The following is a 15847-nucleotide window of genomic DNA, read 5'->3' on the forward strand; positions in this document are numbered from 1 at the left end:
AAAGTCTGTTGACCAAGATGGTACGCGGCGATAAGACCTGGGCTGAGATAGAAAGCCAAACCCTGTAGTCATTGAAGGAGAACTTCACGAAGCAGGGTGACAACCTCGGGGGCGGGGGCGAAACCTAGTGTGAAGGTTAGGGTGCGTAAATAGGGACGTAACAAGCTTCCCACAATGAGTAAACATACTTCTCCGTGCACCCAGATGACGTCACAGAATCTAGCGCCTAGATGTAATACGGTGCAAATTCATTCAGGATTAACGATAGACCAAATTCTCTGGACAACAGCCACTATGGTTTCCCCTTTCTATCACGTTTACCAGATCCCTCTCCCAAGTCCTAGGGAAAGAGGCGATGATGCTCTTGCTTGAGTAGTAAAGGGCATTTATATTCAAGGTAGCCTGTTGCGATGATGCAGGCCATGATGGCAGAACTCAGCGGGCTGCCCATGAAGATGTCAAAGCTCTCGTAGAGATCTGTATGGCGAGCGACCTGTATCACCACCCAGAGAATTATCTCGGTATTAAGATCTAAGGCCCCTCGCCACATGATAGATCCTCGGGCCACCAGCGATTCCTGGACGACCTATATCCGACTAAACCAGGGGTAGCTAAGGATAGCGAACAGTATAGCCCAATCCAGATTACCAAGAGATCTAGGGACTCCTTTGGATTCGCAGTCGAAATCCTCGAATTCGTATATAGTAGCATATATATTGTAGCTCGCCCCGTCGTATTTCTTATACAGGTTTTCCGCAAGCTCAAATCCCCTCCCGTCGCCAGCCTGTTCTTTTCCGAGCCAGATAATCGCAGACTTAGTGTTGAGCTAGGAATAGGAGTTGGAGTGGTAAGTGCGACTTATATATTCGACCAACTCCACTCTATGCCGTCTCCCTAGCCTCCAACACCTTCGACTATCCAGTTTTACTAGTAATTAGTATAGGATAGAGGATAGAGGATACTGAGCTGTGTCTGAAATATAACAAAAGTACAGATCTGATATAAAGTTTTCAACAAACCTTTTTATTTTAATATATAAATAAAAGCTACTTAGTTAGTACTGTATTTATAATATAAAATAACTCTTGTAATCTAAGTTTTATAGAAATTCTTAAACTTTTAGAATTATTAAAACCCCTTTTTTTATAAATATTAAATTTAAAGCAAACCTTAGGTTGAATATATTCCGCTGGCAGAGATTGTTCTACCGACAATTGCCACTAAACGGGTCGCATTCATGAAATATCTTGTTCCACGAGCCAATGAAGCGAGGCTCTTGCAATGCCTCAGTCGCTTTTCAGTGTTGCTCATTCAACGTGCGCATTCGGTTTGTAGTGAGTAGTAGTCAGATTCAGATGTGAGTTGTCGCTCGACGTCGGAGTTCAAACTGGGCTTCAATCGGTTTCGATTTAGCACAGCTCTAGGATTTCAAGTTGGTGTACAGTACTTCGTATATAATTTTGTAAATTAACAGACAACCACCCAACCAGAATGGAATCAGCAAAGCGCCCAGCGCAGCTTAAGATTCCAAGGCTTCATTCAATGCACTGAGTCTAGCCCTCAATAACCCTACAGTCCTTGAATGCTCGCTTTGGAGCCATACTCCTAAGTGCGAGTATAGACTGGCCACGCCATTGGCAGATGATTCGCCGGAGCCCTGGCATATAAAGAGGTCAATCAAGTTGGCTGTCTTTTTGAGCTCGCTCAACACCAGCTGATTTCGAAAAGCGGCCTGCAAATCCTGGTCCTCAACGTTGAAGGTTCCCATCGAAACAGGCACCTGTGCAACGGCAAAACCGGTGGATTGAGCCAGAGAAGGAGGACATGCTATACTGTTGTCGGTTATCGGCCCAGATGGCGGCGGCGAAGGAGAAGACACACCACTCGATGGTGATAAGGAGGCCAATCCAGAGGGCTGAACCCCCCAGGAACTGCTTCCAGTCCAACCAGCCGCCTGCTGGTACCAAATGAGAATACGGGAAACAATTGATGCATGGACCATGACCCGATGCCCTGATTTGGCACATGGACACTTCAGAAGCCGGCTGAGACGATCCATGGCATTCCTGTTGAAATGGAGCACCAGATCTAGTCGCGCCGAGACCATATCTGAATTTGCTTCCGGCGCGTGAAGGGAAGGGCTAGGACAGATCAAGTCTCGGAAAAGCTCGTATGAACCCCGAGGGCAGCTATGAGAGTCAGAGCTATCAGAGCTCGTATTCAAATTGCTGGTAGGCGAAAATCCGGAAGCTGAGGGCCGACTACCTACGCCGGAGTCCTCTACTGTGGATGGAAACTCTAGACCGGGCTCCCAATCGTCAAATTGAGGCCATTCACCGAGCGAAAATGGAGTGACAAAAGGTGATCCAAGCTGACCGTATTCGTAGATGCTCGGAGTAGGGTTGAAGCTGGAAGACACTGGGAGGTTGTCAATCAATTGGCCCAGGGGGTTCAGCTGTGCAGATTTGTTGGCATTGTGGGATTCTCTTACACCCATGGTGCTACGACTATCGAGACTCTCAGTGCTTCCAGCATCGTTGGAAGGCCTTGAAAGGATGTTGGTCGCTGGATCAGAGGAATCGAGCTGTGCTGATTTGTTGACACCTTCCAAGGGCTCGGATCCCGTGGTTGTAAAAATCTCGCGGCTTTTGGCAGTCAATGTTGCACGTTTCTTGTGCGAGAAGCTGTTGGCTGTGTCAGGGTGGGCACCAGAACCAAGTCTCTTTCGCGGTGCTTTTCCAAATTTCCGCGATATCCCATAGACACAGGTCAGACCGAGTGCAATGCAGCGACCGCACTCAGGCTGACTACGATCACACCTGACCTTGGCGCCGCCACAGCCCTCACAAGAGGATCGTAGTTTCGGGACTTTAGGTATTGAGAATAGATCCGCGCTGGGGATTGGGGCTGCAGACATTGCTTGCAGTGACAAGGACTGTTTGCAACAGAGTGCAGCCGGCACTTTGGATCAGCAGCACCGCGATTCGCCAAAGGTTGATCTGACAAAAGCCGAGAGCTGATAATAGTTATTTTGGACTTGCACAGAATCGTTGCGTCTGATACTTCATGGATCAGTGTCGTTGCTGGATGTTTGTCTATGGCTGACTAATCACTCCACTTCGAACGTTCGGGAGCCGAAAGTCAATCCCTATTGGCCAAAGAGTAGATAGGGGACCTCCGAAAGGTCTACATAACGTGGAAGTATCCCCATATCATGGATTCATGGCAATTAGTTGAGCTCATCAATTTAGTATCTGGCATCCATACTTCCCTCCAATTTTCTTCAGACATTATTCCACCCCAAAATGGTTAGGATCGCAGTGGCCGGTGGCTCAGGGCGTACGGAACTCCAGACTATATCACAATAATCAATCACGCTGACCGTTACCTACAGAAGTTGGCCGAGAAGTCATCGATGCTTTAGTGGCTACTAAAAAGCACGAGATAACCATTTTCACTAGGAATGTGAGTAGTAATTCCAATATCCTGTGTTTTCAATTAGTATGTTGCTAAAATTGATTAGAAGTCTACACTTGGCGACAAAACACCAGGAGTCACATGGCTTGCTGTCGACTATGACAACAAGAGGGAGCTAATTGATGCCCTGCAAGGAATTCACACTGTTTTATCCTTCACCCAACTCATGGCGGATCCGGGAAATACAGCGCAGAAGAATTTGATAGATGCTGCGATTGTCGCGGGCGTGAAACGCTTTGCACCAAGCCAATGGGGAAGGTGAGTCGATACCAATGTATATCACGAACATGGTACCTAACAAGTCCAAAGTGCATCGACAGTGGGTATGCCTTGGTGGGCAGGAAAAGACGAGGTCAATGAATACCTGAAGAAGGTGAATGAGGGTGGAAAAGTAAGTCAACGATGATTTTGTACCCATTTCATACTCGCACTAGTTCTAACCTAAGCTTCTTTTAGGTCCTCGAGTATACTCTGTTCCAACCAGGCTTATTCCTGGAATATCTGGCTACTCCGCATAAAACGGCCAAACATCTGGAGCCGCTGAACACGATGATTGACTTCCAAAATCGACGTGCAATAGTTGTTGATGGTCATGACGCTATCATGACCTATACCACAATCGGAGATCTTGCCGCAGTCGTCGCCAGAGCAGTCGACCTCGATGGGGAGTGGCCAGTGATCGGTGGTATTAGCGGTAACAGGGTGCCAATCTCAAAGGTTCTCGAAATTGGCGAGGAAGTTCGAGGTAGGCCTATTTCCCCCAGCCTAAAATTGTGCTATTGACATGAAATTTTAGGTGGTAGTTTCGCCATTGACAAGGTCAAACTCGAAGATCTTGAAAACGGAATTCTCACGGCATCGTGGACGTTGGAAGCGAGGCACCCAAGCGTTACTAGAGAACAGGCCGAAAAGATGCTAAAGACTGTTCTTATTGGCACTCTTATAAGCAGTGTAAAGGGTGCTTGGGATGTATCGGACGAATTTAACCAGCTGCTGCCAGATTTCAAGTTCACTCAGATAGAGGACTTCCTTGCCACGGTCTGGAAAGGCAAGCCATAGTACTAGATATTTCTTATCTATTACGGAATGGCTACTAGCACCATTCTACTTCCCTTAAAGCTTATTGTGTAGTAAATTTAGCGCCGTTTATAGAGAAATCGGTCATATGGGGAACTATTATTGTGAACGCGTTTTATTACAGCCCAAGCCTAACTTAGCAACTCTCAGAGCTTCACTGTCGTTCCCCTTTGGGCTTGGCTCCCCAAACTGTATGTAGCCTTTCGATCCCTGGAGAGGTTGCCTCTGAGAGACCTCTCAATACATCCACCTCCTCTCTCCTCCTTGCTCTCCCCATTCCTTGACCTCCGGTAGCAACACTAGGAAATATACATTGATTCTGACTTCTCATGGCCCGTCAATATCATGGCCCGTCAATATCATGGTCCCAAGCCAGCCACTCTGCACCATCGCCAACATAGCCAGCCCACTCGTCACAATATTATCCCTCTCCTCATCGGTAACGCCCCAAAACTCAAAATCGCCCAGTTCCCTCGCCGAAAATAATTTATTCTTGAATTTAGCCACAACACTACCATCCACTCTCACCAACTTAAAATTGCCGCCGAGCAGGTCCTCCGCTTTCCACGATAGCGTCTCCCCTTGCACACCCTTAAAGTAGTAGGTCCTGTTAAATATCTTCTCGTGGCATAGTGGGACGAGGCGGTTGTTGATGATCAGCTCGACTCTAGTGCTGACAGAAAATGAAGCAACGGCGAAAGGGGTCTCAGGAGAGGCTGGATCATGTGCGTGAGTTAAAGACATTTTGAACCCTTTTGAAGGGAAATTGACGGTGTATAGCGGTGTCTGATCAGCGGCATCGAAGATGGATAAGACCCTGCCTTTGTAGTGGACACGGGCGATTTGGGTGGGGTGCGTCATTTCGATGTCGACTCTCGAGTAAGTAATTCTTTTTTGGGATGGGTTTCAGTGAACAAGATGCTGGAATTCGGCCGATAATATTCACGTCCTTATATATGTGTCCCCCCTCATAACAATGCGATATTTTCGGACATTCTAGTCTGATTACAGCGGTTGTTGGTTGATAAGTGGCACAGTGCTGGGCCTGCTGGCACTGCTGGATGCTGATCTTGGCAGATGGCTGAGGTGATACCGTGCGAATTGATTCGCGAGTGATCCAATGAGCAAGGCGCATCGTGGTACTTGAGGCGAAGCGGCGGGGGAGCATGTTGGAAATGACGAAGCCTTATTGCAGATCACACATCGTGCCGTACTTAGCATGCAGCAATTGGTCCTCTGCCATTCAGCTGGTGGGGAATGGCTTATGTTAGTAAAGTACCAAGGTAAGGGGAGGTAAGTAAGGGACCCTTTTTTACATGTAGAGCGCAGCATCGGGCCCTATAAGGCGATCCGATCCCCATAGGATGGCGCCGCAAAAAGGCTTAATCCACCCAGGCATACATAGAGCGTAGCACATTGCAGCCACATGGCTACATCAACCCAGCGAAGTTGTATTCCAACCATTATAACTATTTTCTACTATGTAATTAAGGCAAGCTATTCTTTTTTAAATTATCGCAGTAGTGGCCAACCTAGTATATAGGAATATAGGCAATTTAGGTGTATAGGCACAACCGCACAGGCATCCACAGTGGTCTAAGTCTAAGCCACCCGAATAGGTTACCCGTGGGCGGGGCGTAAAAGCACGCCACACCCCTATTTGGTTCCATGTTGCGCCCTACGGGTTAATTGAAACAGCAAGGAATATATACATATCCCGTATGGCAGAACCTTGGTTTCTCACGGATATCGCGAGAGCTCTTTTTGCTGACATTTGCCCTGTCTCCTCGACGTCACTGCTCTCCACAGCTTGAGCTATCGATGACCCTTCCCACATACCCTCCTAATATAACACATGGTAAAGTAGTCAAATACCTTCTTTTCTTGTCTGTCGAACCTATGTATAATTTCATGACTATGAAATCTGGGAACAGTGATACTCCGGATTTTAGAGCAAATAATAGTGGGATGTGGGTGGTATCACGAGGACTTGACTTTCCTGGGCCGCCGATGTAGAATACGCGAGGAACTAGTCGCTTGAAGACGGGTTCTCGCTATTGGTATATCACATAACTTGGTCTTAGTTGTCTCACATGTATATATTAGATAGTAGGTGTAAAGGTGCTAGGTCTCAGGCAGGGCACTCCGACTTGATTGAAAGTCATTCCGTTTATCAATGCGCATTCTCAGGAATTGAATCTCTTGGATATACTGTCTCAGTCCAAATAAAAATTTGACAAGGACCTCGAGAATATACCACTTGATGTGTTACACTGCGTTCGGTCTGACGTGATACACTACGTTCCATTTGCAGCCGTGAGCGCAGCCTACATTAATAGCAGCTAGTAGGATCGGAGATTTTTAATAGCTCATCTGCAGGACAAATCTCTCCCTGGACTTGAGCTAAAACAGCCCTAGATTTCTGTTACGCGGCTTTCGCCCATCTTGGCTGGCAGGGGAAATGGCCGTTGAGTTTACTGTTGTTTTTGGCTTCATTCTACAAGTTCAATCACAATATTCGCTCTTATTTGCATCTTGGATCAGCTTTTTACAGGGTAATATACATTTATTTCTACATTGTTTTTGTGTTTTTGTGTTTTCCTAGTGTTTTTCTTCTTTTCTCCCCCTATACATCTTCCCCAGGATCTATAATCCACTGAATAGGGGCGAACTATTCTTACATGTTGAATACACAGCCTCAGCTACCTTAAACAGCTCTCTTTCCACACCTCTCTCTCATAACTGATCAATGAAACACTCCCTCATTAATCGTGCATCTCCTGATCATCATGCTGCTGCTGTGGACACATATTCATCTCGAAAACATTGTCAGCTACTGCTTCAGAAGTCTTCAAAACACCTCGGTGGTCGCTGTCATTATGTTCCAGCTTGCCGACGAGTTTAGTACCCACAGCACCTCCATCCTCCATCTTCTGTTTCTTCTGCTGATTTTCGTCCTTGTCTTCAGGAATATTTTCTAGGCCGCTCTTTCTCTTTTTCTTCACAGTAGTGGCAACCATTGCGTTTCCACTCATATCACTAGCGGGACCACCATTATTTCCATTGTCATTCAAACTCTGGATCTCCGAAGGTGTGGCACTGGATTTTCTCGAAGTATCACGGCTTCTCCTAGCGGCTAATCTCGTCTTGTGTTCCAGAATTTGAGGGGCGGCGCCGAGAGTCTGCTGTGGGTCAACCTGAGCTTCATTAGCAACTTCCATAACCCAGCCATTTCCTGCCATGGGTGCCTTGGTATCTGCGATAGAAGGCTTTGCCTTTTGGATGGGGACAAATTGACCCATGGTGGTTGCGCCTGGAGATGGAGTTGACATTTCTGTGGTCACATGCGGAGGTTGGGCTGTTGCCTTTGAGGATGTAGAAGCTGTTCCTGCAGGCGCTTTTTGCGGCTTTGAAGATGACCTAGCTAGCGGCTTTGCCTTGGTTGGAGCAGGGCTTTCAGAATAAGATAACCATTTACCGCTCTTTGGTGGGGATGCGGGAGGAGCATCTTGACTAGCCATATCCGCTACAGATTGTGTAGATCGGTCGAGTTTGTTCCGTGGAGCAGGTTTCTTCGCAGATGCCTTGGCATTCACTTTCTCCTTGACAGTAGAAGCCTTTCGTGAAGCTGGGGTAGGAGTGGCTGGAGTCTTCGCAGGTAGAGGTGAATTCTGATCGAGCTCCTGCGGAGTGAACTCGGTCGCTGCGGAGCTGTTCAGGTGGGGAATCGATTGAACTTCTGGCGCACATTGGAGGTACGCGGTTGCGGGGTGATCGAAAGACCTCCGGAAGGTGGATGAATACTGCGCAGCACGGATTTGAACCTCGGGAGCTATGTGGCTCATGATTTCCGTGCTGTGCAGAAGTCCTGGCACACCTGGCAAAACGGCCACTCTACCATTCTCAGGTTTGGCGGGTAGACTGAGATCGGGCATCGGAGCGCTCTGGGAAGGTGGAACAACGTCAGTATTATCGGACTTGAGATACATATCAAGTAAGTCTGATAGTTCGCATAGACGGTCGAATTCACTGTCTGTAATGCTCGAACGTCGGTTTTGAGGAGGATGCTCATCCGGTAACGTCGTTAGCAGAGTAGAGGGCTGCGGGTTGACCTGTTGGATTGTCTGTTGCTGTTCGTTGTGTTTGTCGTCAGTGCCATGCCCTCCTGGGCTAGGTTGATAAGGGAGATCGGTTTGTTTCTGATGAGAAATACCATTCACTCCGGACGTATCGAGCGGGTTGGCTTCAGGATAAACATGAGCTGGAACGAGAGTTTGTGGGGGTTGCGTATTGCCTAGCGGCGAATTTGATGTTCCTGCAACTGTTCCACCTGCAGCCGCTCCTGGAGAAACAATCATATCGACTATTTTCTGCTCCATTTCGGTAAAGTCTGACGTGGCTCCCAGCATGTTGAAAGGTTCACAGTTCAATCGAGTCGTTGCCTGAGTAACGTTGCCTAGGCCAGTCGGTGTCTTGGGCGGTGCATTTGTTCGAAACGGATTTGGAAGGGGCTCCCCTTGGACAAAGTTCGAAGACTTCTCAAGGTCTGTAAGATTAGGATTGAGGCCAGGAGGTGTGGAGGTTACTTGAAATAGCTTCCTCTTAGTTGGACGTGCCTTTGCTGGTAAGCCGCTCAAGTGGATATCACTGATGATATCACTTGAAGGGCAGTAGGCTTGATCCGAAGGAGTAGTTGGCCAACCCCTAACCAAGGTAGGTTGCTGGTCACTGCCGCAATGCATATTTCCAAGGTCTTGTGATGAGGTTGTTGGCAATGCATAACATCCGCTGCTACCAGAGGATACATCATACCCTTCTGGATATATTGAAGTAGCTGGCAGCGAAGGCTTATCGCGAGCTGCTGCAGTCTGCATACCTCCAAATCTGCGTTGAAGCAAGTCCAAAATCTTAGGGTTGACCTTCAGCTTAACTATTAAACTGGGCTTGGCTGCAATTGGAATACCTTCAGATCTCTGTTGAGGCAAGTCAGAGAGCTTAGGGTTGGCCTTCAGCTTAACTATTAAACTACGTCGTTTTGAAAGCTGTTGCTCATTGTGAACTGGTCCAGGGTCATTCCTAATTCTATCGATATAGGTTGATTGTCCGAGCACAACAGGGGCCGCGACCGTAGATCCAAAACCAGGTGGATACTGTTCTTGTCGAGAAACTATGCAAGGTGCCCTATGATTGATATAAGCCCTAGTTCCAGCTATTTCGGCCCGCATCGGATGGTCATGGCGCTTGTCACAGCGAACATTCAGCTTAATCAATGGTCTTCGAGGACCTTTTTGAGCGGTACCAGAAGCCTTGGCATTGTCTCCAGTACCAACTGGTGCCGAAGACGCATTCATATCACCAGAGGATTCTGGGAGCTTGCTAGGAGGTGCTGTTGTCCTGGATTTGGACTTGGACAGACGCTCGTCGGGTTTGTTGTCAGATTCTGTGGCGAGAATTGGCTTTGTTGCGGCCTGGCCCTGAGATGATGCCTTCCCATTTAGATGCTCATGAGGCACCTTTCTCTTGTAGAAAACAAAGGGGTCCAAATCGTCGATGTCCGGGTAATCCTCCAACTCATCATCGCTCTCCTCAGCCTGCACATGAAATTTCAATTCCCGCCAACATTTGTTCGTCCCCTCGTATTTCTTGATCCGCTCAATGGCTCTCTTGACATAACCACATTCGCCGCATCGGTATCTTGAAAGAAACTTCTCGGCATTTTCGATATCCTCTGATGTAAATGAGAAGATCGTAGGTTTGTAGACTTGCTCGAATGTCTCCTCCCAAATATCTTGAAACTCATCCGATGTACCAAAGCCACCATTCAGGATGTTGCGAGTGCTAGTCTTGGTGAATTGATCGATGCATGAACCTTCTTCCGACTGGTCGATACGTGATTCTCGGTCGTGAAGCTTGTCGAAGTGATTGCGGTCTGCCTGGTTAAGGCCAAGGAACTTCCAAGCTTGCTCTATGGACCCATCTCGGGTTAACTCGTGGATGATAACGAGTTGAAGGCCTTCGGATAGAGCTCCCCATTTAAGTTTAAGTAGTTCATCCTGACACTACAAAACCCACCGCAGTTAGCATTTGATTTTGTTTTCTTTTGGATACACGGGCTTCTCTGACCTTTATAAAATACCTGACCCCTCGGACTCCCTTTGGATTCAACACTTCCCTTGCCTTAAAGCCATCATATTCTTGTGCGGTTTTAATGAATAGTTCATCAGCCGAATAGCCGCCCATAAATGACGCGCTTTGCACCTTCATATCGTAAAACTTTCCTATGATGTTGTTCCAGGCCTTCCATTTAAACGGAAGAGCCACAGGGTTGGGTCTCGCGTCTTCTGGAACCTCGGCGAATTGGGGGAGTTGAGAGGCACCTTCTTGTTGTGCATTCTGGTCGTTGCTTAGGTGCTTGGAATAGGCATTGCTCTGAATAACTTCTTGTGTATTGCCATCTCCGATCTCCTCCGTCTCAATGCTTGGTAGGAGTCGAAAACCGTCGTGTTCTTGTACATGTTGATGATCATTCGACTCCACAGGTGGATTGTTTCGAATCGCTGCTTCAACATTTCCATGATCGATCTCATCGTCGGTTCCCTCAGGCTGTCTTCCAGGAGCCCATGTCCCCAAAGGAACGGTGGGAAAGGCAGCCTCGGGCAAGGTCGGGTCGAAGTCCACCGTATGAGCTAGGAATAGCGGCTTCTCCAAACCATGTTCATCATAGCTTGACTCACGATAGCATCCAGGAGCATTCGGCCTCTTCCTGAGCCTCATCCTGGCGGTGAAGCGAGGGATAGGGGAGTGATTCACGTGACCTCGCGTAAAGTCGATGGCAAGGTTGGTGATGTTAAGCTAGGCAGCTGATGCTGTGAAGGGGTAAAACAGATAGGAACAAGGTCCTGTAAGGTAAGGTGGGCAGGGTGATAATGTGAGCAGAAGGGTGAAGGGTGAAGGGGAACACAAAATGTGATGCTGTGCAGATGCTTTGCAAGAAGAGGAAGAGTGTGTGGGGGGGTTTTGAGAAGAGCCACCATATACAACTTCCTAGAGAGGATTTCCACAACGCAAGAGGGGTTGTTGTTTTGGAGAAAGGTTGGGACGTGTAAAGAAAGGCTTTGTTTAGATCTATGGAAAACGCGTGTTTCTAATCTCCTAACCTGAATAGGCGGGCGACTGGGCGACAGAACGAGGATCATCGTCAGGTCGACCAACTGTGGACGAACCAGGGTGTCGCCAGTGATGATAACTGGTGGTGATAGCTGATGGGGATAGCAGGCGGTGGTGGTGTCGCTAGAGTCACTTAGGGGCTCAGCTTGAGCCAGACCAGACCCAAATTCGAACTGAATGATAGATGATTTCTTTATTTGCTACTAGCAAAACCTATGAACCTCAATGGATTTATCTCTTTAGTAAAGACACCTACCTATGCCCTGGGGTATTTGATAACAACGACTCCGAGCCCAATGCAAGTTCCACTTCTCCAAACTCCAGCAGCATGATAACTCCTCCTTCCCAATGTACTGATACACACCTGAAGGCACAGCTTTCCACCCAGGATACTGACTCGATCTCATTGAGAAGGGCCATCCCGGAATGGAACAAAGCCGGCACGATTATCAAACCTCTCTATGTCGTCAAGGGTCATCGTATCCATATCGTCAACGTTATTGTCGTCCACCTCATCCCTACCTCGCTTTGAAGCTGGCTTATTTCCTCGACCGAAGTCTAGCCATGGGGCTGCAGCACCAGCAACGGCCTTTCGAGCTTGCAGGAGGTCGTGGTAACTTAACAGGAGATTCTTCAAACCGTCATCAAGAGCAATACAGAACCGGTGGGATTGTATGTACTGGATTGTAGTAACCAGGTCCATGTAGTACATGTTCATGAGATATGCAGCGATGACAGCGGTAGATCGTTCATTGCCTGTCTCGCAGAAGACTAGGACCTTTCCCTGGATGGGGCGAATATGGTCGTGTCGGTTCTGTGCCTTGAACATGTTCTGTCGGTAGATCGAAATCAGATGGTCATTGATGATCTTAATAGCCGCAGGAAAAGCAGCAATGAGCTGAGGGTTTCCCTCAACATCAACAGCTGCTGCCTGTATGCCCAGTTGGTTGGCAACCTTCTCTCCACCCAGGAGCCTAGCTTGTGCGGTTGTAGTATTTCTGATCACAAGCAGCATCGTGATGCCTTCTGATCGGAGGTAGTCGATGTCTCTAGCGGCGGAGGACGGGCCCAGGTAGAGGAAGGAGAGTATGCATTGTGCGTTGCGTCGCCATTCGTACTGCCAATCGCCGGTCATTCCAGAAGCAACTTGTTCTTGGCCTCCATGAGTGATGATTTTCAGAATCTCGCGTTCATCCGCGTCAACTTCGAAACCGTCATATTCGGGAATCACAAATACATTGTCCTCCGCAGGTTGGGGAATGGCAATATGAGGAGGGGAAGGCGGCTGAAGTAAAACGTTAGCTCGAGTGCATTTATGTATGTATCCGTCTGTTGCGGTGGGGGAAGAAACTCACGCGCCATGCGAACTCTCCTGCGGCCGTAGCTCCGATTCGTTGGGACACAGTTACCATGCTGGCTTCAGCACGGGTATCGACAAAATGCCCCATAGGACCAGTATCCTCGGCGCGTGGTGGGGTGTCGAGATAGGGCATTTGGAATAGTACGGGCGATGGTGCAGGGGAGCATTCCTCATAAGTCGACATCGCCGCAACTTTGACACCAGCCTGGTCAAGCCAGTCCAGTGCAGTGTTGCAAGGCGAAGTTGGATGGTTATTGCGGAACCCTGAGAGGTGAGTTGAGAAGTTGTCTTTATTCTATCTGAGGACCATTATATTCACGCAAAGAGTCACGGAGACGGAGTTTCTAATATCCGTGAATGCTAAGCTTTGGTTGATACCGATAACGATAAGGTTGCCACCGCGATAAGAAACTAGCAATGTTTCACATGCATCAGGATCACAGTATCCAGCCATGTTAGTTACATACTAAATGGAAGGGTTAGGTGAGAATGAGCCTGGGAGAAGATCAATAGAGAGGGATGAAAGGAAACAAGGCCATATCAAAGCACCCACATACTTAAAGTCCCCGTAGGTCAGCAAGTACAGTACATTAGGTGTAGGTACCTTCACTATTCAGGTACCATTTTAGCCACATGAGATACTGCAGCTTGATACTTGAAATAAAGTACGAAAATCAACCATTAAGTACTTAGGCACCAGAAAAGCATTTTTAACTTAATCCCATAATCTAAGTCTATTTAGGAGGTTTAACTGAGCTAGCCCTCCGTGCCACGGAACCAGCGGATCTGGCAGCAGCCGATTCATCAGCTGGAGCCTCCTTATCCGCAGACGAGACACTCGAAAAGCTGCTCTCATTTACCAGAGGAGAAGGCACTTCGGGAGATGCAGCCCGGGATCCAGGAGTAAGCTTCTGTATTCTGGGCCCAGCAGTACCACCGGCGGTACTCTTCTTTCTCCGTCTCTCAGACGCACTCGATGCATTGCTCCCACGGCGCACATGTCCCCTTAGAGCACCCTCCTCTAAGTCAACGGTAGGTGTAGTACTTCGAGAAGAGTTGCGAGAGTGAGAGCCCGAGCGTATACTTCCGCTTCGAGTCCGCTTGTGATCCTTCTCGAGATGGCTATGCCGGTGATGGGCAGGATGTTGAGTCTTCTCGGGATCAGGAGTCTTCCCACGACCGAAGCCACGGTAGCCTGTCCACCACAACCACCCTCCCTGATCCTTTGCAATCTTCCTATCATGCTCCTTGAGCTTCTGCCGTAAAAGGCTGCGTCGTTCATTCTCCTTCTCCCAGTATTCCGTCCGATATATATCCCAGTTCTCTCGGAAATTTGGAGAAAAGGGCTTCGGAAGCAGCAACAGCTTGATGTAGTCCCCGCCAGGGGCCAGATCTTCCTCAAGGCCCATCTCGTCATCCTCATGTATATTTGGTAGGGCAGGATGCCCGCCACTTCGCTGCCCTTTCTCTGACTCTCTCAGTAACGTAGGGTTGACGTATCGATATGAACTTCCAATGTTGCCGGATAATAATCCGTAGGAAAAGATGAATGACAGGGTGGACAGTATCTCTCTCCACAATGATTGCTTTATCACAACCAGCTTGCAATTGAACCCCCTTAGTCCCCTGTTTGTAGTATAGACCCACCGCCGTGGCCATCGAATCCCTCGCTCCCATTGTCCAGTGCCCCAGATCAACAAACCAGTCACAATACCACCCATGAAGCAAACCTTTTCCGTAACCTCCACCACCCAGTATACCGAACCTCCAACGCCGCTGCCATCTTCTCGGGGTTTCAGGAACAACGCGTATCCGAAGTATAATATCCATAAACCGAGGAGCGTCAGGAAAAATGTATGGTGCCGCCTTCTTGTTCGCAGTTCAAGCCATTGCGCCCGCAGGGATGCTTCAAGAATCAGGAGATTGAGGTAGATCTGGGGAGGAGACGAGGGAAGAGAAGCCAATGGGTCTGCCACAGTTGAGGCGTTCGGATTTAGAGTGTCGGGCGATATGATGGGCGTTGTCGTTGGTATGGGGTACTGCTTCCCAGGAGGCGGCGCGCCCTTCACCAACTGGTCTAAATTCGACATTGCGATCGGGGTCCGATTCAACACTCCACGTTACTGTACTTCAACTTGAATATCATTATGGTATGGGATGGGAGAATCGGTGGACGAGGTGAAATTTCGGGAGCAGAGGGAGCTTGCAGCTATAGAACTATAAACGAAAAATAGGTTCAAGGGTTCGCGATCAGCCCAGAAAATATTTGCATTAGCCTGCGGTATTCATAGACGTTGGAACAAGCTAATAAAAAGCTTGTTGTTGGTGTTTTGCGGTTTGTTGTTCAGCAGAAGCCGCGGCTTTCCGTCGGAAGCTTTCTTGCGCATCGACACTTTATCCCTTGACCGGTGCTCAGTTGCCCCGTGCCGATCGGAATCCCACGTCCCCAAGTCCCCTACGTACCACGTATCAAGTCCAACAAGAACAACTTTATTTCCGTTCAAAGCCACTGCGGAAGCTCGAACAAGTCTTATGAGCCTGACTGGTCAACTCGTCCAATCTCAACTGATTCCTAGCTTCAATTGGCTTTGAACTGCCCGGGGTGCGGAGCAAAAACTGTGTCGTCGTCGTCATCACCAGTACGCCCCCGGAGACGGAGGAAAGACTATGTACGAATATTGGTAGACGCACTTAGGGAGTTGCCTAAGTCCGATGCCCCAGACAGACAAAAGACATAAGCAACAGAATTTCCCCTGAGTTTCGAGA

At 48.3% G+C, this 15847-nt stretch overlaps 6 protein-coding genes across 6 annotated transcripts; 1 reads left to right on the forward strand and 5 right to left on the reverse strand.

The window, feature by feature from the left end:
* Positions 1-1519: 1519 nt before the first annotated feature.
* BP5553_06393 (uncharacterized protein) lies at positions 1520-2917 on the reverse strand (the record flags this gene model as incomplete). The annotated part of the gene is made up of 1 exon (XM_032015016.1): positions 1520-2917. One exon carries the CDS (start codon positions 2915-2917, stop codon positions 1520-1522), a length of 1398 nt encoding a protein of 465 aa, XP_031868437.1.
* Positions 2918-3305: 388 nt separating this feature from the next.
* On the forward strand, positions 3306-4536 carry BP5553_06394 (Uncharacterized protein; the record flags this gene model as incomplete). Its single annotated transcript, XM_032015017.1, has 6 exons — positions 3306-3339; positions 3395-3465; positions 3524-3735; positions 3787-3868; positions 3934-4222; positions 4274-4536. 6 exons carry the CDS (start codon positions 3306-3308, stop codon positions 4534-4536), a joined length of 951 nt encoding a protein of 316 aa, XP_031868438.1.
* Positions 4537-4881: 345 nt separating this feature from the next.
* On the reverse strand, positions 4882-5415 carry BP5553_06395 (uncharacterized protein; the record flags this gene model as incomplete). Its single annotated transcript, XM_032015018.1, has 1 exon — positions 4882-5415. One exon carries the CDS (start codon positions 5413-5415, stop codon positions 4882-4884), a length of 534 nt encoding a protein of 177 aa, XP_031868439.1.
* A 1904-nt stretch (positions 5416-7319) lies between these two features.
* Positions 7320-11328, reverse strand: BP5553_06396 (uncharacterized protein; the record flags this gene model as incomplete). Its single annotated transcript, XM_032015019.1, has 2 exons — positions 7320-10613; positions 10678-11328. 2 exons carry the CDS (start codon positions 11326-11328, stop codon positions 7320-7322), a joined length of 3945 nt encoding a protein of 1314 aa, XP_031868440.1.
* Positions 11329-12124: 796 nt separating this feature from the next.
* Positions 12125-13535, reverse strand: BP5553_06397 (uncharacterized protein; the record flags this gene model as incomplete). The annotated part of the gene is made up of 3 exons (XM_032015020.1): positions 12125-13006; positions 13077-13345; positions 13460-13535. 3 exons carry the CDS (start codon positions 13533-13535, stop codon positions 12125-12127), a joined length of 1227 nt encoding a protein of 408 aa, XP_031868441.1.
* A 280-nt stretch (positions 13536-13815) lies between these two features.
* On the reverse strand, positions 13816-15171 carry BP5553_06398 (Uncharacterized protein; the record flags this gene model as incomplete). Its single annotated transcript, XM_032015021.1, has 1 exon — positions 13816-15171. The coding sequence occupies one exon, from the start codon at positions 15169-15171 to the stop codon at positions 13816-13818; it is 1356 nt and encodes a 451-aa protein (XP_031868442.1).
* Positions 15172-15847: the final 676 nt, after the last annotated feature.

This window comes from Venustampulla echinocandica (assembly GCF_003357145.1).
Source record: "Venustampulla echinocandica strain BP 5553 chromosome Unknown scaffold_4, whole genome shotgun sequence".
Taxonomy (NCBI): domain Eukaryota; kingdom Fungi; phylum Ascomycota; class Leotiomycetes; order Helotiales; family Pleuroascaceae; genus Venustampulla; species Venustampulla echinocandica.